Genomic DNA, 27,224 nt, shown 5'->3' with positions numbered 1-27,224 from the left:
ACAAAGCATTCAGTAGTTGTTAATTCATATCACATATCAGTGCCATTTCCATAGGTGGGTTCCTTCAAATCCCATGTTTCTTTTCTGCTTTTGCACCAGTGAAATTGCACATCTGCACAGACCCACTGCACATGGCAATTTAAGATTCCCATCTTGATGCAATCTCAGAACTACATTGATGTGCATACACTGGAATTGGGGCAAAAATAATTTTCACACATTTCTAATGTATGAACTAGCAATTAGATAAAAAACCTTGCCATGTTACACCTTACAAATTCTCTTGTTATAAAACAGCTTTCAGTGACATGCTGTCCAAAGGGATCACTGAATTTTCTGTCTTTTCACAGCCCTTTGTTACACTGGTCTGTTAAAAGAAATACATCAAATGAAGATTCGGTCTGTTCCAGAAAACTGAAATCTCAGTGTTGACATGAAGAGGAGTTAGTTCCTCTGATCCTTACTTCCACAATTCCCCAGCCATGTTATCTCCTCTGCTGCAGTGAAGCTGAGAAAATTAAGGCAGTGCAAGAATTTCCTGCCCCAGAAAAAACATCAATCAACTACAGAGGTTCATGTCAATTGCTGAGTGATACCATTGCTTTATGTCCAGTTTCCCCCAACTTGCAGAACCTGTCAGTTATCTCAAGCATAAAAATACAAAGTTCATACCAAATCCAGCATGTTAAACTAGTACTCAGCCGATATAGGATTTTTGAAACCAGTACCCATTTTAGAGAGGAAAAATTCACAGTTTAGCAATATGGCAGCTGAAAATACAGCTTTTCTGTGCGGATTTTGCACCGATGTAATTTAGCAGAGGTACTCACAGGGCTGCTTTCTTATAACTCCAAATAACTCCTCATGGGGCAGCGTGGCTCGGAGAGTTCCCGGTCCGATCCCCAGCTCCTCCAGAGTGTGTCGAAGTGAACCCCTCACCGCTCCTGATGGACAGCTAGGCACCTTGCATGGGAGCCTCTGCCATCAGTGTGTGAATGTGTGTGTGAATGAGTGAATGTGAGGCAAACATTGTAAAGCGCTTTGAGTGGTCAGTAGACTGGAAAAGCGCTATACAAGGATACAAGGAAGTTTATTTGTCATTATACAACAGGTTGAATAATGAAATTAAAATGTGGTTCCCTCTTGATTGATTAATTGATTGTATAGAAAATAAAATTATTAAACATGGAGGAGTGCAGATGGTGCATTTAGTAGTCTCACAGCCTGAGGGAAGAAGCTGCTCTGTAGTCTGGTGGTACGGCAGCAGATACTTCTGTATCTTTTGCCTGACGGCAGCAGGGTGAACAGGCTGTGGCTGGGGTGGGTGTGGTCTTTAAGGATCCTTTTGGCTCTGCGCAGGCACCTCACCTCCCCGATATCACTGATGCTTGGTAGATGGGTGCCAATGATGTTTTGGGCAGTTTTAATCACTCGTTGCAGAGTCTTCCTGTCCTGGGCCGTGCACATCCCATGCCAGTTTGTGATGTTTCCAGTCAGGATGCTTTCAATCGCTCCTTTAGTACTATAGAAATGCAGTCCATTTACATTTATCAGTAAATAGCTAAACAAACATCAGCATTGTTCAGTATCAATCAGTTGCTGGCACCAATGGATTCCTTTTATATCGGTCAACATATGCTACTACTGATATAATACTGACATTTCTGTGATACGCCATCATTGGCTGGTTGTATCAGTAGGCGAATATATCAGTCGGGCACTATGTTAAACAGCTTTTGAGGCACTTAAAATATATGGGATGTCCCCACTCAGTCGTGGATACTCAAATTTCTACGTGATCTTAATTGTCCACACAGACACCAGCTGTGTTGGTGTTAGGTACCATGCTGGCACAACACTGTATTTGGGACAGGGAAGGGCTTGCCTATACCAGCCACAGTTTAAAACTTGTATAGTTTGCTTTTTCCCCTTCATAATTTTGGCAAATCACCATGATATGCGGAGGGTCTGAGCCAAACCGAATGAACTGAGAAAAAATCTGGTCTTCTGGGCTGTTCCTGGTGCTGTAATCTCATTTGTTAAAAACCCAGCTCTGTTCAACGAAGCCTTGCTATTTCAGTGTCAAACATGCGCAACTCCACCTATCCTACCAATACTTTAACTTAACTCATAGTAGCTACCAAATGTCATAGGAGAAAGCCTGCTCGTGAATTCCTATACATCAGGGTCAGAGCCAAATGCACAAGTGCGCATGAGGGTGGGAGTGACTTTGAGGAGGTACTGAATGTCACGTGGGTACTGTTGGAGCTGTTTGCCTTCAAATTTTTGATGAAAGTCTGAACACAACAAAGTTACTTGCACAAGCTTTGAATCAGGCAGAAAAAAAGTTAGTCCAGCACTGAGCAAGAGTCTCTGGCATATTATGTGGTTAAGTGGTTGCAGAATACATTCCTCTCTGGTGTGTCCTCCATACTCCAAAGTTCAGCATTCACCTCATCTGAAGTGCACTCCAATAGGTCACTTTCACAGTCGCATCTAGGAAAGGGAAATGTAACAACGTTCCAGATGCCTTGTCTGTCTATAATTCTAGTTGATGTTCACACTTCTCATAAAGCCAGGCAGGAGGATGTGAACATCTAAACTGAAATAATAATGGAATTAAGACAAGTGACAGTTAAACCACCAAATAGACCATCTTGGAAAACAGTGTTTAGAGGAGTTCAGCTACCTTATTAGACAGTATACCAAGTGTACGTGCCATTACATCTTTGTCAGTAGTTTCTCAAACAGTTCTGTGAGAGCCCTTGGCTAGCCCTCTGGAAATATACAAAATATATAAGGGGTTATAAGTTCTTTTTATATTGGCCGAAGATGACTGTAGACATTTACCATCTTGTCCAGTGTTGCCAAGTGTGTCACATTTAAGTGATTATTCAGAAAAACAAGGAACAGAGTTTTCATTGGAATTGTATATACACATACATACACAGACATACACATTGTTTCTGTCTGGAGACTTGAGTAATGGCCTGTTGTTCTAACCAACTCCTGTCTGTCTCAGAACCTTGGAAGGGAGCTCTGCAAGCTGCTGGGGCTCCCTTATTGAGTTACAGCTTGTTTTGTCTCTCCAATTTGATTACCCAGGTGGATTTTTCTCAATAATAAATGTCCTCTGCTCCTAAACCTTGAGCTGCGGTGGTCCTGGCCAGCACCTCAGGTAACATAGTCACCAGGGCCACAAAATAGCAAGGCAGTCCATTTGTCTGGCGTGGTCTGGGCTCTTTGCAGTACCACGTCACTCTTTTTTGACAAAACTTTCTGTTCCTGTCTCCATCCTTTATCTTTCTTCTCTGTTTCTTTTTCTGTCTTTCTATCTCTAAATTCATGAGTTTGACCCATGTACGCCTGCTGAAAGAGAATTGAGAATAGATGATGGAAGATATAGTTATACGTTAGTTCCCAAGCAACAAACATATAACTATACAGAATATTGGCACAGATGTCTTCTAAACTCATTAGAAAATTTAGAAAATAAATTATAGATATCTAATATAGGTATTTCACAAATCAGTTTTATCCGTTTGTTTACATTGTAATTTCCAGGCAACAGATGGTGTGTCATGTTATCTTCAGCTTAAATAAATCTATTTCACAAAAACCTTGCAAATTCCATTTCACTATTGCCTTCGCTTTTTACGGTTCATATCCATTTTCTACTACAATTTAGACTTTCACTTTCAAAGTTGTAATGCCTCTCTTCTCTGGATGACAGGTAATTACCTCATTACATTGTTTGGGAGAACCAAGTTGTCTTGCTCACGATGCACAGGCCAATTTAAAGAAAAGCACAAGGACATGCTCAGACACACTCAGTATACCACAGGGCTTGGATGCATGCAGGGAAGACATTTTATTTTTGATACCAATGACTCATTTCGCTCCACTGATTTCCCCAGTGATTGTTCACCATGTAAAATCCCTTATAATCAAGGCTGATGCAATATAGATCAATCACATTACTTTCACATGGTTCAGTATCATGAATTTCAGAAGCCATATCACTCAAATCTATGTTCACCATATGTCCTTAGTGGACAACATTGACCAGTATTGATCCATGCTCGTGTTCATGACAACAATCATAAATATGACAACAGCCCAATCCAAGACGCAAGATTCTAAAATGAATATTTAAGAATGGCAAATGTTGTAACAATGTCTGCATAGTGCCCATGGGATGATCAATCTTCAGTGTGCCAAAATGTGAAACTGTTCATGCACGACACATTTGTAACACATAGATATTATTCAGTTTCTTGAATTATTCAAAGCCCAATTGGGTTTCCCCCTCAGTGTACTCCTACAGTGTGGGAAAATTACACTCATTTTGCAGAAGAGGGCCATGACTCGTACTGCAAGACAAGGTTCATTTAGAAGAGCAACAGATATTGCCAAAGGGCTGATTCCACTCAAACAAAGGGTCAGCGAGTGCAGTGAACTGCCTATATGGCCAGCCTGGTGCAATGAGACTGTCTCAGTAAACGTTGAGAGAAGCTGGATCTCTTCCACTTTTCTTTTTAACCACACCCCTCTCCCTTCTCTCCCTCTTTCCCCTCCTCCCTCTGCAGTCTCTGTCCTCTCTAAGCCTCTCCTACCCGTGCTTCTAATCTCTCATCCCTTTTTTTGTTTCTATATCAAGAACTGCTGGCTACACTTCAAGGTTATAAAAATCTCATTCACCAATAGGCCCTTTTCGCCCTTAATTCTCCTCCACTGAAAACCAAGCCAACCTCTTGTGCTGCTTTCCATCTTGTCTGATCATTAAGCCAAGCCCATTGTCCCGGTCATGCTGTATAAAACATGAAAAAGGACACACTGATTAGAGCTATAGCTAATCAGCTAATTTGTTATCAGCAGTCAACTTTTGAGCATCCTATTTATATCTTGGCTACTGTAACAGCTTTTTTTCATCAGAACACTGTAAATTAGTTGGCTGTCATCTTGAGGGGGAAAATGCCAGCACAGTATCATGGTGTGCAGTGAGATATGGCTGCATAGCACATGCTTATTGTTTCATGCACTTGGTACATAAATAATTGACAAGGTCATTCAAAGCTCTCACTGGTTAGCTGTCACATCCTTTGTTCTTGTTGCCCCATGAAGATTCATACAGTTCAGAATGAACAGTTCTAGCAAATTCATTACAGAAAGATTCACTGGAAGTACTGAAAGGACCGTAGCTGTAGCTCTCACTAGGACTGGCCATAGTACATTTTCCTCATACTTTTTTTCACTTTCTTGGGTGATCTGGCACATTTCCAATTACCTGAAAAACATGAAGCATTTAGTTTGCCCTCCTGTTAACTGTAGAACAGTTTGGAGATTACTGAAAGCCAATATTTGGATAGACTCCCTCACCAGTAGATATGCGCATATGGGGGATAAGAGCCTTTAGTTTTGTTTGTGTATTTCTTAATTTATTTGACAGGGACAGCGCATATTAATAACATTTCTGAAAATATGCCACAGTTAGCCAGAAAGGCTCAACTGTAGTCCCTGGGCAGGCAATAGTTAAAAGCACAAATGTTAAGAATAAAAGTATTGCAAATACAATCAATGATAAAAGCAGGGAAAATATGCAGATTCAAGCACTAGCTGCATAGCTTGCTTCATAGAGACTGGAGAGACAGCTCTTATGACAAAAATTACTGGCCCAGGGGTCGTGTGGATGTTATGTACAGAGCCTTTGATAGGCAGGAGCAGCTCTGAAAGTAAGCATAGTAATGACAAGACAAAAGCAACAAAGAACATGAAAACACCTCACTGTTCAAGTGTTCACAAGGTTGATTTCTGATAAAGCAGGCTCTTGGTGCTGTGGAGCAGGAACGGTTGTTGGCACAGTTTGTTATGTGTTACAGCAGACTGTTCAAGACGCTCTGACAGAAAAAGCAGATTGACCAAAACTACATTGTCCTCTAGGGAAGCCAATATTGATGTTGGAAGGCATATCTAAGTTAAGTTGTGTAAAAACTGAGTGGCCTCTAGATTGCTGGGACAAAATGCTTAACATCATTCTTGCTGCAGGTAATTATTGCTTATATATATTAATCAATAAAAAATGTAAAAAAAAATAAAAATAAAAAAAAATACAGAGATCACAGTACATACTATAACTGATAATTACTTTGTAAGTTTATATAATTAAAAGACATAACTGAGAGTCAATAATAGTGGGCTTTCACAAACTGAATTAATTTAACCTGATATAACCCTCCAATATTCAAAATGCAATAATTTATCATTTTATAGTTGATAATACTACCAGAATTTAATGTAACATTATGTGACATTTTTGCCTTAAAATAGCAGCTTCAACATCATTTTAATGCTACACTGGCATGTAGTGAGTACAGTGGTGTATCTGTCACGGCCGCTCTGCGCCCTGAAAGCCTGCTCCTGCACTGTGGACGTTTGGGGGACAGGACGGAGACAGGCGTTAACGGCAAGACAGTACAGAGATCATAGCAGAGCCCAAGATGAACGAAAGAATGGCCAAGCAAGAGGCCCGACTGGCGTAAATGTTGGACTGGCATTTAAGACACTGGCGACAGCTTCATGTGGTCAGACGCTGCAAGACAGACTCCAAGCTTGCATCCCTGCTGTTGGACTGGTAGGTGATATTAGCTGGCTTGCTTTGTCTTGTATTGTTGCAGTTGTTTTATGTTTGGCTGTTTTAGCAAGGTAACAACGTGCTAGTTTTTGGTCATGAAGAAAAATGAGCGAGTCGGCAACTTTCCCAACACAGCCAAACATGGAGAAGCATGCCATTTCAAGACTAGCACGCTGCTGTTCTGAGCTGCTCCATGTTTGGCTGTTTCGACAGTTGTTGACCCGCTGGTTTTTGTTCCTAAACCAAGTGGGCCCATTTGGACAGAAGACTTTAGTTGACCAGCTGTCTTTTGTTTGTTAGCATCGCCCACCAGGTGTTAGCAGCATGTTGTCTCCCGTTCAGGTTACCGAAGCTAAGCATGCTAATGTTACTGTTCTGAGTTATTTGTGTGATGCTTATGCAAACTTTGACTGTCGCACAGAAAAAATGTCTGAGCATGTATTATTACTTAAGAACATGAGTTTTGAAGATAAAAAACAGGTTTTTCCAGGTTTTTTCCAGGTTCTAGTTTCAGTGTCACGTTGTTGTTGTACACTAACTTTCATACTTTGTCCAGCTGGAGCTGTAAACATACTGACTTGGCCCTTTTGTGCATTTCCTCTCCAAGGTTGGACAGTCCTGCAATAACAAGTCTAAGAGCTGGAGGAGACAGAGGGGTCCAGCTCCATCCCAGAGCTGTAGAAGGCCTCATACAAGCTGATGTGGCTGGAATTAAAGCATATAACCTGATGAGACTGTTACTGTTATTTATTATATAATCACAAGGCAACCTGCCTATATTTGGATATTTGACTTTTGAAATACATTTGCATATTTTGATCAAATTATACATGTAAGTATTAGTTGTGTCTAGCTGGATTTGTGTGTCAGTAATATACAATTATGGATAAAAACATGACTCTAGATTTCTTCTCAGCAAGTGTCATCTAACCTCAGCTCCACCTCAGACTACCATGCAACATTGCAAACTTGTAATCCTATCTCAGCCAGCTTATAATAAATTTCACTGTCCAGTTATGTGCAGTGTTGCCAATATCATGTCGCCAACAACATTTTATTTCATTACACACACAACATTACTCCATATTCAGAGTCTCAGCAAACAATATGGGTTGAAAACGCAAGCAGTATTTCAGCAAAACTAAGACTTTGTCATTCTTTATTTGTTTTGTTATGTTGGTTGTCATCTCCGACATAACAATTAATAAAAATACATATTTTCATGTAAAATCCTAATAAACTACCTTGTCTGTCAACATGTCATTTGACTTCTGGCATCTTCTTCGTTGGTTTCTAGTTCTCCAGCTTGTAAACAAATGCACATGTTCCAGAGTTTACTACAGTGGTGGATGAGGGCATTGCACTGTAGGGGTGCTGTTTCGCAAAAACGCAAAATCTTAGATACTGGGGCTTTAAATTATATTTTACCTGTTTGATAAGAATGTTGAGGTTTAGCAGACATTCCAATTAGCTAGGTTGGATTTTGCATTGTAGATCAATATGAAAACAATGTAGAGTTGAATAGTTTACATAAGAATGATAGGATTTCTTGTTCGAAGTCTCTTAGGCCAAGTATGCTCTTGGCCCAGCATTGGCACTGACAAGAGAATTTTATCTATCAACAGCAAATAGTGAAAACCAAGATTCTTACATGCATCTAAAGCCCTCAACCTGGCAGTGGTTTGATTGGCACATTTCACACGTCAAGATAGACAGATCTGGAGTGGTAAGGAGTCTTTTTATTATTCTACTCAGACAAGGCCTCCTTGGAATTGCCCCTGCTTGAACGATGGTGTGTTGGCTTTTGTTTGGCTTGGACAGATACCGTGGACCAGTGAACCACTAGTTTTTGGTTTAGATGAGTTGAGCATCCATTCTTAAGTGATGTGTATTAGGGATGGTATAATACCAGTCCAAAGCTTGAGGGGCATGGTGACAAGCAAGTACAATTACTCCACAGGTCATTTGAGGTTCAGTTTAGTTGTACCATAATTCCTTCCTTTCAGATTTTATTCTTCTGTCATACTTTGTTTCCAAATCCCTTTGCTTTTTACTCTTGTTTTTTATGCTTTTCAGGCTTTTTCCTTAATTTTTTGTTCATATTGTACTCTTTCCTCCTTTTATCCCATTCACTTTGTTTCTTCCCCTTGATTTCTGCAAATAGCTATTGCTGCTTCCTCCTCCCTTTTGCCATATCTTTCTCTGACTTTCATCGCCAACACTGTCCCAACAATCTAGAGTTGAATAGTTCACATAAGAATGATAGGATTTCTTTGTCGAAGTCTCTTAGGCCAAGTATGCTCTTGGCCCGGAATTGGCACTGACAAGATTCTCTTGTCAGTGCACTGACAAGATTCTCTTGTCAGTGCCAATGCTGGCAAATGGGGACAGAGGGGGAACAGAGCAAGTGATGCATTTGCATCACTGCCTCCTTTCTTCACTTTACATTACCATCATTACTCACTACCATTTTGTCCTCCCCTTCTTCCATTTGGGCTTTAATTGGTTCACTTTCCTTGTCTATTTCTTTTTTCACTCTTATCTCCATTTTCTCTGCCCTCTTTTTTCTCAGGCTGAGGAGATCCTCCGCAGGGAACTGGAGAAGAAGGAGACTCCTAGTTTGTACTGTTTGTTGGGTGATGTCCTGAGGGAGCATCAGTACTATGACCGGGCATGGGAGCTGTCAGGCCAGCGCAGCGCCAGAGCCATGCGCTCCAAAGCCCTGTTGCATCTCCACAACAGAGAGTTCCAGCAGTGTGTTGACTGCTTTGAGAAGTCCCTCCGCATCAACACCATGCAGGTACAAACCAAGTGCTGCTAGTGTCAAGTTTATGGTTTGTTGACGCAACCAATACTTGGTTTCCATTGAATGATGAAATGCCACTCTCAGGAAACAATACTGATGTCTAACTTCCAGAGACTTACAGTAGAAATTCCATACAACACCCAGTATACGCCATACTGACTCTTTATGATCAGTGTAGCAACTGCTATTAACTTTTCTGCTACTACTTTTTCCATTTTTTTTCTGGTTATTTTTGTAAACTGCTACTTGCATACATACCATGTAACACTGCTATCTTTTTATTGATACTGGATGGCTCACCATGAAAGAAGTCAGTAACATGTAGCCTTCTCTAAGTTGAACTTTCTTTAGTTTTGGACTCTAGGGAATTCTGTGTTACCACATGCCACCTTTTCCAGTCAAAGAACACACTATCTGGTCCTCGGGTCTGATGGGTGTAGAAACTGTGTCTACACTGCATAATTTAAAATTTTCCTTTCTTCAGAGAAAACAAAAGGATGCAGTCTTCCCACGACCCACCTGTCTCCATACTGAGATCCACAAGTGGGTCATGACCCATAGTTTGAAAAACATGGGTATATATTATGAAACAGCAACATAAAAAGTTGAATACACACTAAAAAGCAGCACCATTGGACCACTTTTACAGCAGCCATTACCTGATGGTCACAGTAAACTTTTCATTTCGCTGAATTTTAATTCAATAATGAATTCAATAATTTGAATGTAATATCAACATTTGTACATGTGTTTAGTGTGCTTTGTGTTTTTTTTTTTTTTTTTTGTGAATGAAACATAAATTTTTTTCTTATGCAGATGTTGCTTAAAATCTAAGTTCCAGTATATTATATGTGGGATGTCATGGGATTTTATACTAGTTGTTGGATGTTGAAGAAATTAATTTGATCCCTTCCTTGACTACCAAAGAGACCATATAAAAATACCCAGGATGAGGATATCTTCTTAAGATATTGTTGTTCAGAATTCTGTCATTCCCCAGCTCTAACTGCTTCTACCTCACATATATCAAACAGGCAGCAGTGAGACAAGGAGGGAGAGGGAGATGGACAAGGTAGAATATGGTTTAAGCACAAAAGGAAACAGCTTTTAATGGAGTCAGAGAGAAAATGTTGAAGAGGATAGGGAAAGAGGTCACTACAAAGGGAACTTGTTTATTAATTTTACTGCATTTCTGGGTATATAAGCCTTCAAAATTTGCAAGTTCTCTCTCCTACTGAAATCCAGCGATTGTATCCATCTTAATGAAGTACCCACTTGCATGTTTTCATATGACCATATGCCTGATAAGAATCAAAAAAAGGTTTGGGGGTGTGGCATTTATCTAGGATTTGAATCTCAACATCATACAGAAATTTGGATGTGGTTTCTCTTCCCCTGAAATCGTTACAATTAAGTCCCTTTGGTCTGATAGCAGGAAATTCCATGAATACTTCCAGGTTTGTTTGCCCTCATTCTTCTGAATAGACTCCTGGACATCTGCAGTATACTTCATTTCACCAAGAATTTTAGTCTTCCTCGCAGATAAAATGGTATCCTGTGATGGAATCGTTATTCTGCATGACATAAGTATTTCAGAAAGAATGATATTCCAAAACATGTTTTGTCATTGACTGTTGCCTGTATTCAACGTGTTTCTGGGCCCACCTTTGCTGACAGCTCATTTTAAACTAAAAAAGGCTGCTATTAAAGATGGAAACATTACTGCCACCTGCTCCATCCTTACGTTTTCTCACATTTCCCCATCATTTTACAACTTGATGTGACAAACTAGAATCACACTCATGCCCAAACAACTCACGAACTACTCAGAAACCTTTAGATGTTCTCCCAAACAGTCTACATTGAAATATTCCCTCTGACGAAAAACTAATCAACTAGTAAATCAAAAAAGTCCATGCCATTTTCTAGATCACACCTTGTTTTCCCTCCTAGAACCCAAAATTGGCTTTGCAGTGCACAGATCACTGTTGGATTCTTAAACAATTCACTAGAAATGGTGTATCTTCAAATTGAAGGTCCACTTCTTACTGTGACAAGAGGGCATTGCTCACTTCAAAAAAGGTTTTGTGGCAGCCAGATTTGTGTAACTTTCAAACCTCATCAAAGCTACAAAAAAGTAAATTTAATTTTTAGACAATTTCAAACATCACCTATTTAAAATCCTCCAACTCTGCTTTCAGCTGTGACACTGTGAATTTATGAATCACTTCAAAATTACAAGTATCAGATTGCAAATTTTCAGTTCCACTCAATCCACTTATGAAAACACTGTCAGTGCCCTGGTTGGAGATCTACGTCTTCAAGACTTCACTGCATGATTCCCTAAGTTATGGCATCCAAGCCCTTCAAACTATTGAAAAAAACAACAACAACAACACTGAACCAGGTCGCGGTTGCATCAGGCTTAGGTCAGCCCAGATGATCCTTTCCAGGGCCACATCCACCAGCTCCTCCTGGGGGATCTCAAGTTGTTCCCAGGCCAGCTGGGATACATAATCCCCCAGCATGTCCTGGGTCTGCCCCGGGGTCTCCACCCAGTTGGTCATGCCCGGAACACCTCCACCAAGAGGTGACCAGGAGGCATCCTGACTAGAAGCCCAGATCACCTCAACTGGCTCCTTTCAGTGTGGAGGAGCAGCAGCTTTACTCCAAGCTCCTTGTGGATGTCTCTTGAGCTTTTCACCCTATCCCAATCTAGTTATTGGGGTTGGGATGTCTGAGATCTTCACCCTATCCCAATCCAGTTATTGGGGTATTGCATCCCGCCCACCTATGAAGGAAACTAATTGCCACTTGTATCTGCAGTCTCATTCTTTCAGTCACTACCCAGAGCTTGTGACCATTTGGTGAGGGTTGGAACAAAGATTGACAAGTAAATAGAGAGCCCTGCCATCTGGCTAGACTCCTTCTTCACCACAGCAGTCTGGTACGGCATCGGCGTAACTGCTGTTGCCGCCCCGATCTGTCAGTCTTCTGCTCCATTTTACCCTCACTCATGAACAACACCCTGTAATACTTGAAATCCTTCACTTGAGGCAATAATTCACTCTCAACTCAGAGAGGGCAAACCACCCTTCCGGCAGTTAACCATGGCCTCCGACTTAGAGGTGCTGATCCTTATCCTGACTGCTTCACACTTGGCTGGAGATTGCCCCAGTACGTGCTGAAGGCTGATGAGGCCAGCAGGACCACATTGTCCGCAAAGAGCAGGGATGCAATCTTGTGGTCACCAAACTGGGCACCCTCCACACCCCAACTGTGCCTTGAAATCCTGTCCATGAAAATCACAAACAGAATTGGAGACAAGGAACAGCCCTGGCGGAGTCCAACAGTCACTGGGAACAAGCTTGACTTAGTGTGAAGAATGTGGACACAGCTCTCATTGCAGTTATACAAGGACCGAATAGCCTTCAGCAGCATACCTCATAACCCCATACTCCCGCAGCTCACTACACAGGACCCTCTGGGGGACTTCATCATAAGCCTTCTCCAAATCCACAAAGCAGATGTAGACTGGATTGTCAAACTCGCATGATCCCTGCAGTAACCATGAGCAGAGGGTGAAGAGCTGGTCCATTGTTCCAGGGACAGGATGGAGTCTGCACTGTTCCTCATGGATCCGAGGTTTGACAATTAACCTTTCGAGCACCGTGGAGTACACTTTCCCAGGGAGGCTGAGCAGTGTAATATACCAATAGCTGGAGCACACTTTCCAGTACTCCTTTTTAAAAATGGGAACCACCATCCCCATCTGCCACTCCCTGGGCACTGTCCCTGACCTCTACGCAACATTGAGGAGATGTGTCAGCCATGACGCTCCAACAACATCCAGAGCCTTCAGCACTTCATGGCAGGTCTCATCCACTTATGGCACGTTGCCACTGCAGAGTTTCCCAACATCCTCAGCAACCTCTGCCAGAGAAATAGGCAAACCCCAAGAAACCAGATTATTTGGTATCTCTCCAACAAAATAATGGCTTTTAGCAGCTTCAGTCCAAACATATCTTCATGCTCCCTGAAGAATCCATATCAGTCAAACCCTTACCTCTAATTAGACCTGTCTAGAGATTTGGGAAAAAAGATGAGGAAGAAGGGAGCATGGGACGTTCTTAAGATGAACACCTGGACTGATTTGCATTGCCCAGGATTTGGTTAGTCAGTCCAGCCAGCCTGTTACTCAGAAGAGCCAAAGAGACCTGTTTGGCTTTGTACCAAAAAGAAATTGGCTAATTTACTGTGACACAAGTACAGAAGTATTTAAATCATCTTTCCCTTTTGCTAGCATTTTTGGAATTATATTCCAGGTTACCTGTGCATAGATATTATTTGTAGATTGGCTGGTGTAGTTTGATCCTCACTTGTTTGTTTGTGTATGTGTGCGTGTGTATGTGCGTGCGTGCGTGTGGGTGTGGGTGTGCGTGGACAGCTTGGCGTATGGTTTTCTCTAGGTTGTGCCTACTTTGCCTTGGAGGGCTATGAGGGAGCTGCCAAGGCCTTCCAGAGGTGTGTGGGACTAGAGCCAGATGTAAGCATCTACACACACACACACACACACACACACACACACACACACACACAACACACAACACACAAACACCAACCACCAACCACATCATAACATATAATGTCATCAGTGGTCAGTACCTTAGTTGTAAATAATAGTACCATAGTTGATTCTTTATTATCTTCCCACTGCCCGATAAGGCCACTAAAGACACACACAGCTTCAAAGACATTCTTTGCCCATGCATGTGTGTACATGTTATGTGCTGTCTTAGTTATCTCTCGTGCCATCTTTAAGAACTACACTGGTCCTACTCTGACTTCTTGTCAACAGTCATGATTGTATCTGTCTGTCACAAATAACACTTGTGTAAGTGTGTGCTGAACATGCTCTGTTAGCCAAAAGTTATAGCCACTGTACCCCTCTTTACTCTCATCCATATTCAGTAAAACATGGAAGAAACTTCTCCGTGAAACCTGGATCTTGCTATGCATATTTAATTATGCATCTGTAAGTTTGCATAATTTAAAAAAATGGGCAAAAATGGGCATCAGTGCCTACATTGGTATTATCACTTTCTGTGATGTCATATTCAATTGCTTCATCACATATTGCATTTCTTATATTATATTTAAATTTAGTTTATGACCGAAGCTAAAAGATTGAGTAACTCAATAAAGCATATGTTAGCTGAAGTTACTTGGTTTAGGCTGGGATAAACAACACAAAAAATTCTCAAGACTCCTAAGGGTTGATGTAATGAACACACTCAGTATAGTTAGCACCAGTCAGAAAAGCGACCAGAAATCTAACCCTAACCCTAACCCAGAAATCCAAAACTACCTAACTGATATCATTAAGATATCTTTTCACCCATTCAAAAAAACATTTGTTCATTCATTGGCAATTAGTTTTTTGATGAAATATGTTTGGCATGGTTGTTTGACAGGATAAATTATATCTCCTTATGTTATGTTAGCGCTTTTTGCTAATGCTAACAGGGCTATGTTGACTATGTTGCTTGTGGGACATGAGTATCCACCCCTAGTGGATAGCCCCATCAAGCTGCTTTTACCCTTCTCAACCCGCTGCCCGCTGGCTTGCCCTTCTCTCACATACATGTAAAGAACAAGACACAAAGGTGTCTGTCAGGGGAAGAAGACCTGCAGGTCGCGCTGTCTGTCTTCACCCCCATAAAACTGTGCTCCCTAAAGCATGCACATGTGTTCCACTAATGTGCCCAACATAGTTTTTTTGTCTTTCTCTCTATTTCCCTAAGGTTCAGTTACCTGTTTGGTCCGAATATAAAATAACATTTTTTACAAAGGTATTATTTTCAGCCAAAACAAAGGAGCTACTTATTATTCATGATATTTTATTCATCAATAAGTTTAATGAAATGGTGTTGAAGTTCCTATAGGCTTATTGTGCTTATTTCCAAGAGTTTTATCAATTATACAGTACAGGCCAAAAGTTTGGACACACCTTCTCATTCAATGCGTTTTCTTTATTTTCATGACTATTTACATTGTAGATTCTCACTGAAAGAATCAAAACTATGAATGAACACATGTGGAGTTATGTACTTAACAAAAAAAGGTGAAATAACTGAAAACATGTTTTATATTCTAGTTTCTTCAAAATAGCCACCCTTTGCTCTGATTACTGCTTTGCACACTCTTGGCATTCTCTGGATGAGCTTCATGAGGTAGTCACCTGAAATGGTTTTCCAACAGTCTTGAAGGAGTTCCCAGAGGTGTTTAGCACTTGTTGGCCCCTTTGCCTTCACTCTGCGGTCCAGCTCACCCCAAACCATCTGGATTGGGTTCAGGTCAGGTGACTGTGGAGGCCAGGTCATCTGCCGCAGCACTCCATCACTCTCCTTCTTGGTCAAATAGCCCTTACACAGCCTGGAGGTGTGTTTGGGCTCATTGTCCTGTTGAAAAATAAATGATGGTCCAACTAAACGCAAACCGGATGGGATGGCATGTCGCTGCAGGATGCTGTGGTAGCCATGCTGGTTCAGTGTGCCTTCAATTTTGAATAAATCCCCAACAGTGTCACCAGCAAAACACCCCCACACCATCACACCTCCTCCTCCATGCTTCACAGTGGGAACCAGGCATGTGGAATCCATCCGTTCACCTTTTCTGCGTCTCACAAAGACACGGCGGTTGGAAGCAAAGATCTCAAATTTGGACTCATCAGACCAAAGCACAGATTTCCACTGGTCTAATGTCCATTCCTTGTGTTTCTTGGCCCAAACAAATCTCTTCTGCTTGTTGCCTCTCCTTAGCAGTGGTTTCCTAGCAGCTATTTGACCATGAAGGCCTGATTCGTGCAGTCTCCTCTTAACAGTTGTTCTAGAGATGGGTCTGCTGCTACAACTCTGTGTGGCATTTATCTGGTCTCTGATCTGAGCTGCTGTTAACTTGCCATTTCTGAGGCTGGTGACTCAGATGAACTTGTCCTCAGAAGCAGAGGTGACTCTTGGTCTTCCTTTCCTGGGTCGGTCCTCATGTGTGCCAGTTTCGTTGTAGCGCTTGATGGTTTTTGTGACTCCACTTGGGGACACATTTAAAGTTTTTGCAGTTTTCCGGACTGACTGACCTTCATTTCTTAAAGTAATGATGGCCACTCGTTTTTCTTTAGTTAGCTGATTGGTTCTTGCCATAATATGAATTTTAACAGTTGTCCAATAGGGCTGTCAGCTGTGTAGTAACCTGACTTCTGCACAACACAACTGATGGTCCCAACCCCATTGATAAAGCAAGAAATTCCACTAATTAACCCTGATAAGGCACACCTGTGAAGTGAAAACCATTTCAGGTGACTACCTCTTGAAGCTCATCCAGAGAATGCCAAGAGTGTGCAAAGCAGTAATCAGAGCAAAGGGTGGCTATTTTGAAGAAACTAGAATATAAAACATGTTTTCAGTTATTTCACCTTTTTTTGTTAAGTACATAACTCCACATGTGTTCATTCATAGTTTTGATTCCTTCAGTTAGAATCTACAATGTAAATAGTCATGAAAATAAAGAAAACGCATTGAATGAGAAGGTGTGTCCAAACTTTTGGCCTGTACTGTATATGACTACTTGTTCAGTGGATTTGAACTTGACAGAAATTGTTGTAACTCACTTATTAGGTCTTTTTCAAACCGATTTATGGTGTGTTGTTTTTAGTTTAAGCTGTGAGGCTTTTTTTTCTTTCTTTTTTTGTTTAAAAAAGTTTGGGAACCACTGATCTAAAGAATGCCCTCCCTTTGTATTTACATTTAAAATTGTGTATCTCCGGTTCTACTTGGTCTGTCAAGACCAAACAAAAGCTACAATGGAGTTTCAACTCAGTACTTTGGACAGAAGTTGTTTGTGATATTTAAAATAAAAAAAAAATAAATAAAAAAAAACGGTTTTTAAGTTGGGATGTCATGAATCAGTCATGACATGCCCTTAGCAAAACTGACCAGGTGCCATTTTAGGGCTGAAATATTATGGAAATATAATATTGAAATATTATCAATCATAATATGGGCAGTGAGTGGCGTGCGACAATAGGGTCTTTTCCTTTTCCATACAGCAGAGCTCATTTGTGCTTTGTGAGGTTTTAACTGCTGGTTCACTGCCTCCACTGCTGCTAAACAACCTCTGTACTTATTGGTGTGTAAACTTTAAGTTGTGTATTTCTCCATCATTCCTCCTCCTTCCCCACCAATTCCTCCCTTTCTCCTCCTCATTGCTCACTCGTTATTCCTTAATTTTTCCTTTTCTACTTTCAGAATGCCGAAGCATGGAACAACCTCTCTACTGCCTACATTCGCCTCCAACAAAAGTGAGTTAAGAGTGATGAGGACAGATTCAAAAGTCAACTGAAGACATTAATATTTTCTTTAGGGAGGATGTTGTATTCAGCACTCAGATGTCTGTTGCTCCCATGTATGGAACAATGATTCTCAGTGAGGAAAACCCATTAGTTTATAGCAGATGATTATTTTGATCCAAAGTTGTTCAGAATTGTTGTTTGGCCAAATCTACATTTATGTTGAGAAATCTCCAATAAGAGCAATATCTTGTTGGTTTTTGAAAGATGTGAGCATAGATCAGTGTAGCTCCTTTTGCTTCCTTGTACAAATGGTGTTCCAGCCATGTCCTTGTTTGTGGTGTCAAAATTGCATTTGGCTCCGGGGTGGAGATAAGATGGAGAAGGAACGTTTACAAGCAATCACCTCCTACAGCTCTGACTCGCTGTCTGTCTGTATATACACACACTTATCTATATCTATCAATATCTACAGTCTATCTATCACAGTCTAGTCGAGTCTGTCACAGACCATGACAATGACACACAAATTCTCAAATGAAGTGATAATCCTCTTTAAAGTATTTCTAGCGTAGATCTTCCTGGCAGTGGAGGCTTTGTGAGAACAGAGGAAGCTAATGACTCCTGTCTGTCGCTCAGCCTGCGTTCAAATCAGCCCTGTGTGCTGTCAGGCCTGAAATTAAAAAGCAGAGAAGCTTCTCTTAAAACCTGGTTAGCGCTGCTGCTAATTCAGCCAAAGCACTTTTTTAATGGGTATGTGGTATGGATGTGAGATACCAGTCAGAGAGAAGGCTGTTTGTGTGTGTGTGTGTGTGTGTGTGTGTGTGTGTGTGTGTGTGTGTGTGTGTGTGTGTGCGTGTGTGCGTGTGTGCGTGCGTGCTCGAAAAATGCTGAAAAATGAACATATGTAAGTGCCATTTGTGACACTGACACATGAGATTTCTTGTTATAGTTGGCTCACTCTTCATAATGTTGATTTCTCCTTTTTATTCTTTGTCTTGCTCTTTCTGTCTCCCTCGCTGGCAGGGACAAAGCTTTTTGTACCCTGCAGGAAGCCCTGAAGTGTAACTATGAGCGCTGGCAGATCTGGGAGAACTTTATTGCTGTGTGCTTTGACATCGGGGAGTTTACCGAAGCCATCAAGGCCTACCACCGCCTCATGGACCTCAGGGACAAGTACAAAGACGTCCAGGTAAAACATAGCAACGAATACAGCCATTCATTGCAATGAATCATTATTAAGCATTATCGTTATGAAATATCACTCTTTAATGCAGCACTTATCACTCTTTAATGCAGAATTTATTAAACCTTTCTGCTGTTTGCCACAACCTGCTTGTTCATCATATCCACATTACTAATCATTGTTATCTCAAATCTCATTGTGAAAGTACTAATAGTCACCCCTACAGTACTGTCACAATATTGAGATTGAGGTATTTAATCAAAAATATTGTGAGATTTGAGTTTGTCCATAATTTCCAGCCCTAATATTAACCCTACTAGACCCAAGACCTGCAGGTTTTCATTCCAACCAAGCACTAACTAGCCAGTCCCTACTCTCTGGTTGAAGGTGTGCTAGTCTACTCATATTCCCACAATATCTAAAAAGTGAATACCTAACCTTGCAGACAGCAAACTATGTGCTATCTTCAAGTTGCTCCTTTTTGATCTTGTCCGGCTGGAACGCAGGGGCCAATACGGTGACGTATCGGCCCCTTGGTCAGAACTTCAATCCAGAGGGCTTATCTCCTGTTTGGTGGATTGCCATGAAATTTTGCGATAGGATTCATTTTGCCTAGAGCATAAAAAAACGTCAGTCTTGATGGCTTCATGACCCCTCCACTAGTGCCACCAGCAGGCTCAGTGGTATGTCTGTTTTCTCATCCGTTAGAGCACATACTACATATTGTTGTCACAGTGACCCGGGCCCTTTGCTGCATGTCATCCCCTCGTCTCGTATCCCCTCTATCTCCCTCGTCTTTGCTGTCTCGCTCTACTTTCACTGTCCAATAAAGCAGCAAAGAAATAACAACCTTGTTAAAAATCTGAAATGTAACCTCACCCCGAGGCACTGGATTAATTGCACCTGACAGTAATATGAAATAAATGTAGTCAAGTCTGGCCTGCATTTCTTGAAACTGTAATGAAATTATTCGTGGAGTGTCACCTACCGGAGTGGATGTATTGATAAAAGTGAAAACATGAGATGGAACTTGAATCACTACAGTGAAACCTGCTCCTTTGTAAATGAATGTGGATTACCAGTATCAGTATCCACATTTACAGAAGTAATTTATTCTAAATTGGATAAATGAAATTGCTATGTATTTTTGTGTCCTTTTTTTTTTTTACCCTTCACCCTGTGCAAACCCCAGTGCGCATGCAATAATGAAATATGATAAGCAGATGAAGCAGGAGAGTGGAGAGCATAGGAGTGAGATGGTTAAAGGGGCTCTGCTATCCTGAGGAAAATAGAAGAAGATAATTGTCACAAAGCCCGTCTTTTTTCTGATCATTGCCTCCACTGCTGTTGAGGTGCATTTTTCACTGGGAAATGACTTTGTGAGTATGTTCCCTAATTATGTATACATACCTTACACCATCTCCATTGTAATTAGTGAAGTCAAATTACTTTATGCATACAATTAGACTGATACTAAATAAAGTGAATCTAAGCTAAATAATGAAAAATTGGATTAATTTTACTTTACTTGCATCAGCATCTATATGTTCTCTCAAATTAGGTTTTTTTTTGTTGTTGTGAAAACAGACATTAAAAACAGATAAAGAAATTTAACTTTCTTTAATCAATATGTTTCAAATGTAATTTGGCTCATAACTAAACTGTGAAAGAAAAATGTACATTATTACGTGAATAGCCTAAGTTATCATTTGTCTTTGACAAAGCCAAGTATGGGCTTGTACACACAAGCACACACCAAGGACCACAGCAGTGATTTTGAATGTTTGGCTCATTTACTGCAATTTACCCACAATTTATGTTGCAACAAACCATTTTGCAAACTACATGGTGGTACTAAAGATTTCTCATCATAATGTTCTGCTTCTGCAGCTAACAAAGTCACTGGAGCCATGGAACTGATAATTGGCTGTGTGAAGCAAGTGTTTTCTGAGGACTATTTTCCAGTGGAGACTTTCACACTGCCTTGTTTCATGTGCCTCACGTCATCAAAACACAACAGTGCTGCTGCTGCTCTTGGGAAAAATAATGTGTACGACTTTATTACAGTGATGGAATACTGCTGTGAGGAAAGTTTGAAGTCTCTGAAAGGTCATTTTCATATCCTAGTGGAATGAATGATTTAAGAGTTCTAAAATACAGCTGCTTGCTTTGGGGAAAGGTCACCAGAAATGGGGTGCCCCGGGAGCTCACATGGTACATGTGCTGCATGTCATCCCCTCTCTCTCTCCTGCCTTTCCTGTCTCTCTCTACTGTGACTGTCAAGTAAATCAGAGAGGTGGACCACAAGGAAAGGTACACAAAAATGATTAATTACCCAAGTGTGATCATAGGCTGGCTGTGAGAAAAGCCCTCCACTGTCAACATTAAAGAGTTACCATTCGCTACAACGGCAGTTTTTTTTAACATAAGAAAAGCTATGGCGGGTTAGGAAGAATCTTTAATGAATAATTAACTGCATAATTAACTGATTAAAAAAAAAATTAAAGAGTTTTTAGCACTTATGGCTTCCACTTAAAAAATTAACTTCACTTTCTGATATTTCCAAAACCACAATGCTGATATGTAACAAGCAAGATAGGTAACTGAAGATGTTATAATTCCTTTTGAAAAGATGAAAGTTCTTCAGTCGTATGCAAATTGTGTGTAATATACTCAGTGGGTAAAATTGAGTCAAAAGACTGTTTTGTTTTGTTTTGTTTTGTTTTGTGTGTTATGCTAATTAATCTCTTTCACTGTAGTTTCATTTTTCAGAGCTCTAGGAAAAGCTTCACTGGATCACACCTCACTGATTGCAAATGCGCCAGTGCATGACAAGTAGAAAATTTAGCATCACCTTCACAGTAAACAAGGTGAAATATGCAGCAGTCGTACTGTCAACAGTATTATTTCTCTAGCCTGGCCCTATAATAAATGTAGTCTTGTAGTTTTCTGAATTAAGTACCTTTTAAAGAAGACATCTTTCAGCCCAGCTCAGTGGGAATGTCTCAGAGAAATTTGTTGAGATACTGGATGCTCTTTTGGGGAGTGTTGACCCCACCTCACCCCTCCTCCCACACTGCTCCAATGTAAACTAGTTAACATGCATTGGTCTGTTTTTAGAGTAGTTTTATCCTTTTATCTCAAATATTTCAAATTCCTTACAGGGTAACACGGTGCTTTTTATACTGTATTTTTCATTCTTTGCTGATATCATCCCCTCTGTCCTGATCTCTGTCATCATGTTGGGACATTTTTTCCCACACTCATTTATGCCAGCTATGTTGCAAACAGCCTCATCAATTAGGCGGCGAGATGTGAAAGCACACGAGTTGAAAAGGTCAGCAGCATCCTCTATGCTGCTCGCCTGCTTGATTCAAGTCCTCCATACCTCATCTGATCTGTACACTTCTTCTTACCATATTGTATTAAAAGTGGAAAGAGGTCATTTTCTCAGGTCTTCAGTTTATTTGGCTAATTTTATTTCAGCTAATGAAAAGATGTTACCAACCAAGCTTAGTAGTTTTACCTATTTACAATAGTTACCAGACAGATTTTCCTAAAATAGACGCCATGTATCAATATAAATGCATGCTGTTCGGCCGAAATTTATTCAAACCTACATAACTTTATTTTAAATTCTAGTGGAGATCCCAGTTATTCCAAAGGTACCAAGTATGTCCTGCTGAATTCCAGGGAAATGTGTATAAAATAATGCAAGAAATGTAGATGTTTTCCATTTGATGTGATGCTGCAGCTGTAATAGCATATAGCATCTTGGTTTTGGATATTTCACTCAGTGTGTAAGTGTGAACCACAATAGCCTCTGTGTAATATTGCAGCAGGCAGATAAAGAATAGGTATGTCACATTGTCATACAATGAGGAAAACAATGTTTCTTTTCTGATTTCAAAGCTACATGGGGGGGATTTAAGGGAAACTTTTATGCATGAAGTGCTTACTCATGGCTGTTTAGGAGGCACTTTGGTATTTGACTCAAAATGATTAGGACAGATTTGGACAGACAGGACAAATCTGCAGTAAGGCATTCTTCTCCTCTGTTGCAGTCCCAATCTGTGACTTAAGCCCTATTCGGATGGGATTTGTTTTACAGAGGGAGGTGGGGTTATGAATAATTACCGGAGCATCTCTGCTATTTTAGTCCCATCCAAATTCGCATCTGAGTAACTTTTATAGACTGTGTGCTCCCTTGTCAATAAAAATTCCAGCATCTTCTACATACTGTGAAAAAATAACCCCAGGTATGATTAATCCCATGTGAATTCAAATTCTTAAACCATTGCATTTGAAAGGCAAAATGCATTTCAAGGGTCCTATGATAATGATTACTTAGCAGACATTATCCTGAAAACATATCCTGTCCAAATAAGTTTTAGAGAGAAGTCCTCTTCAGTGGCAGGAGGCTAACAGTTAGCATTTGGAGCATCCAGCCAGTATCCAGCACTCAGTAACAATGAGAGGAAGACAGCACCACTACTGTCCTACAGAACAGCTGTGGGGGGTGGAGGGAGTGAAATAATATCAAATTTCTCAAAATGGGCAAACTATCCCTTTGAAGTGATAAGATTAGTGTATTTTTTGCATAATGTTGTTCCCCTGTAGAGTTTTAAATATACTTCTATCTTTTCTTTAGAGAACAATCCTGTCAGAACTTCACTTGAGAATGTCACTTAAAAGCACCCATATTTCAAAGAGCTCTTCTATATTTGCCATTCTACTTTTACCACTGCCCAGCTTGCACCTTTGAATGGTGTTTCACATGGACGCTGGTGACAGTTGCCGTCATGCCTCCTTTACCCGCTCAGATCTATTCTCAGAAGTACTCTTTTGTCAGGCAGCGTCTCTGCTTCTTCCTCTCAGCTTTCAGTGGTTCTGTCACTTGTCCTCTTGCACTCATGTTTCTTGTATTTATTTTTTGCTGTCTTTTATTCTTCCTTCTTTTTTTTTTTTGCACAGGCAATGAGAGTTAGAGAGGCAATGAAAGAGAGAGTGTGGAAGAGGCCACCATGCCTTGCTCTCCAATGGAATGCGTAGAGGATTGGTGACAGACCGGCTGATACATTTAAGGGCACCTGAGTATCACATGGCTGAGCATTGTGCTTCACGGAGTTAACCGAGACATATTAGAAGCCTCCAGTTGCACATGATATATAGAGTCATGGCTATCTGGAGCTTGTAATGCACAAACATATACACACAGTGCAGGCAGACAGGCAAACAGAGGAGAGGTTAGACTTTTTCCTCTTCTTCATTGTTTGGATTAAACAAAGGGCTTTCAACACCAACATTGTAAAGCTTTCTAGTCTGTCTGTCTGCTTTATCAAAAAAGTTCAATTTAGGGATTAAACTTAAATTTGCTAACCTATTTGAAAAAGGCAGATCAAATGGACCGACATGAGAGACACTTAAAGTTGAAATTATCCACAAGGTTGGGTTGACTGGTGTCCCTACAGTTAAACAAAGCTATACTCCACCACACACACACACACACACACACACACACACACCACCCTTCCTACACCCTTCTACACTCCCAGACACACCCTTTTACTGCAGAGGCTGGATGATAGCTCAGTGATAATCCAAATCAACCCCTTTGTTTGGCTCTGTGCACCAACATCTTAAGCACCCTCTGCTTAAGATGTACTCTATTTGCAATCCGAGCCACCCTCACAGTCAATGGTGCACACTGCAAAACGTCCCCAACACTGAGAAGCCAATTTCAGGGACATGGAGGCTTAGGCATGGACTCATAGCATCATAGAGGGGCTGGTAGTGCAGAACACATCTTATTTGTTATTTTAATGAGTTGCCTATTGCAGTTTCAAAAGGCACTTTACTCTTGCTTTTTGTGGGGTTTTTTTTTTTCCATCTTGCCCACTTTACAACTGTTTCCCACAACAGTAAAACATCATCACTTACCGTTTCTTTCACCACCTTCAAGAAAATGTTAAGAGTGTTGAGATGGCAGATTTAGCTACATGGGTGAATTCATCCTTCCCTTTACCTTCCTTACACTCTATCCCTACAGCAGGGCTCACCCACACACTTATATTACTATACAGGTGGGGACCTTCTCCTGACTGCAGTCATTATGTAATTCCTAGCTTGTGCTTTTAGTACTGCATAAGTAGCCATTAACTTTAGGCTGAGGTTACACATCCAACTTTTTCATGCAACTTGGTTGTATGAATGCATGTAGCTTCATCAGAGTTGCACTGTGAATCTATTCTTCATGTCATGAAGCGTCCAGCGGTCAGGTGCACTCTGCTCATCATGCAAAGTGTCGCCGCTGCCTAGGTAGCTGCCTGGCGAGGCTCAGTGTCGGCAATAGCCTCTCGTCATTTGCACCGCAGCCGACTGTGAACGGCACAGTTACAGCAGCAGCATTCAGAGAGGATCCCTCGTCAGTTGCTGAAGTTTCTTCCTGGTCCTTTTTCTGTTGCCGTGTTTTTATCCATTTTAACAAGGACATTTTCAGCATTGTTGTCTCAGCATTAAGCTAGCTATGTGTTGACACAGAGATGCAGTTAAGTAACCTAGTGTTTTGAATGCCGAAACCTTTCGTACCTTCCTTTCACTAACCAGGTACTTTTGGTGTTTGTGGTGCGTCTGAAACAAACGTAATCCAAGACAAAATACATTTACCCCTAAATGTAATTAAGAATACAGTTGTGCCGGTACTCTGTAGCAATGAGTACCATCCCATTTCAGACACTGCTTCCAAACACAACCCCAAACCCAAGTCCTAGCTGTAATCCTGTGAAATCTGAACAATTTCAATTGATATCTTTGAAAAGAACCTGGGGAAAAAAGAAGATAAGCAAATCAGCAAGAAATGGCCCTAAAATTAGCAAGAAAGTAATGATAAAAAAGTCGTAAAAACTTAACATAAAATTAGCACAAAAACCAAAATTAAAATAAATGAATAAATACAAGATTTAGTGTTATTATAATTATTTATTTCAAATTAAATTACAAGAAAATTACTGTAAAAAATAACAAAATTACTCCATAACACTGGGGAAAAGAAAAAGTTCAAGGAAACTATCACAGTTACCACAAAATTCCAAAAAACTTGTAAAAATGTTCATAAAATTATCAAATAAATAAATGAATAAATAAATAAATTAAAAGATTTTTGTTCAAAGGGTGAAATAAAACCTTTCAAAATGCCTGCCCACTATTTGAAAGCCTGCCCACAGTCTCCTGGGACTCAAAGAGTTTTAAACTAACCTCAACATTTAACCGTTACTCTAACCTAAAATGGGACAGTTACTTGCTAGTTAAAACCAACTAAAGGCTAAGACTAAAATTGGCAGTTTATTCTTTCAAACCTAAACTAAATCCTAATGCTAATCTTCATGCTAAACCTAACTCCGGTGAGGACTTGCTGAAACGTCCTCACTTTGCAGAAATGTCCTGACTTCAGTGGTCTAAAACTCAAAATGGGTCCGACAAGAATAGGATGACAAGAATACACACATACATACAGTGGCAGGCCTTATGTAAGTGCTCTCCTTTAGCTCTATAAGTCTACGATGTGCAGGACAGGCTTTTCTTGGATGCATAGAACACATGTCTGCTCAAATTAAATATCAGTGAGATGCCTCTGCACTCACTAGGAACCTTGAATCCAAAAGAGTGTGGCTGAAAATTTCACCATGTCAGTGCACTGGGTATGGGACATCAGGGATGGCTGTACATTTTTAAACTTTTGCATAATCAGGGTTGTTGGTTTGTACAGTTATCTGCAGGTCTTAAAAGAATAGTGGTAATACTGAACGTTGCTGATAGAAAGCAGGTCACATGGGCTAGCATTGCTGCTTGGTAATATATTTCATTTAGTAATGATATATTTAGAGGAAATCCTAGAAGGCTTAGTTCCTGGCTTCCGCTGAAGTCTGAAACATGTACTGTGTTTTTCACAGGGCGATACCAAGAAACAAATTCATGTTTGTAATATGGTGATTGGGTGGTCTAAAAAAAGCCAAGACAAGAAAAAAGTATCCTATCTCTTTACAATGTTAGCTTAAAATAACATGAAAGTAAACCTGGACAGGCTGTGCATGGATTAAACACAGGTGTGTGGGATGTAAGATGAGAATGGTTTGGCCCAGATCCATGCCTGTGGTCCAACATAGTATGGTCTGGAACATTTCCAGACCCTGGCATGTCTGGAGGTGTTGATGAGACCTCTCCGTTAGACCTCTGTTTATGTTCACACTGGTTTACAGCA

General features: G+C 40.5%; 1 protein-coding gene across 1 annotated transcript in view; it reads left to right on the top strand.

The window, feature by feature from the left end:
• ttc27 (tetratricopeptide repeat domain 27) overlaps nt 1–27,224 on the top strand; it is a 163,241-nt gene that overhangs the window by 118,212 nt on the left and 17,805 nt on the right. The window contains exons 13-16 of the mRNA XM_030070908.1: nt 9,204–9,431; nt 13,885–13,983; nt 17,741–17,793; nt 18,808–18,973. Of these exons, the coding sequence (XP_029926768.1) occupies nt 9,204–9,431; nt 13,885–13,983; nt 17,741–17,793; nt 18,808–18,973 (546 nt within the window). The remainder of the gene's footprint in view (nt 1–9,203; nt 9,432–13,884; nt 13,984–17,740; nt 17,794–18,807; nt 18,974–27,224) is intronic.

This window comes from Myripristis murdjan, chromosome 15 (assembly GCF_902150065.1).
Source record: "Myripristis murdjan chromosome 15, fMyrMur1.1, whole genome shotgun sequence".
Lineage (NCBI taxonomy): Eukaryota > Metazoa > Chordata > Actinopteri > Holocentriformes > Holocentridae > Myripristis > Myripristis murdjan.
This window is presented reverse-complemented; position numbering and strand designations above follow the sequence as displayed.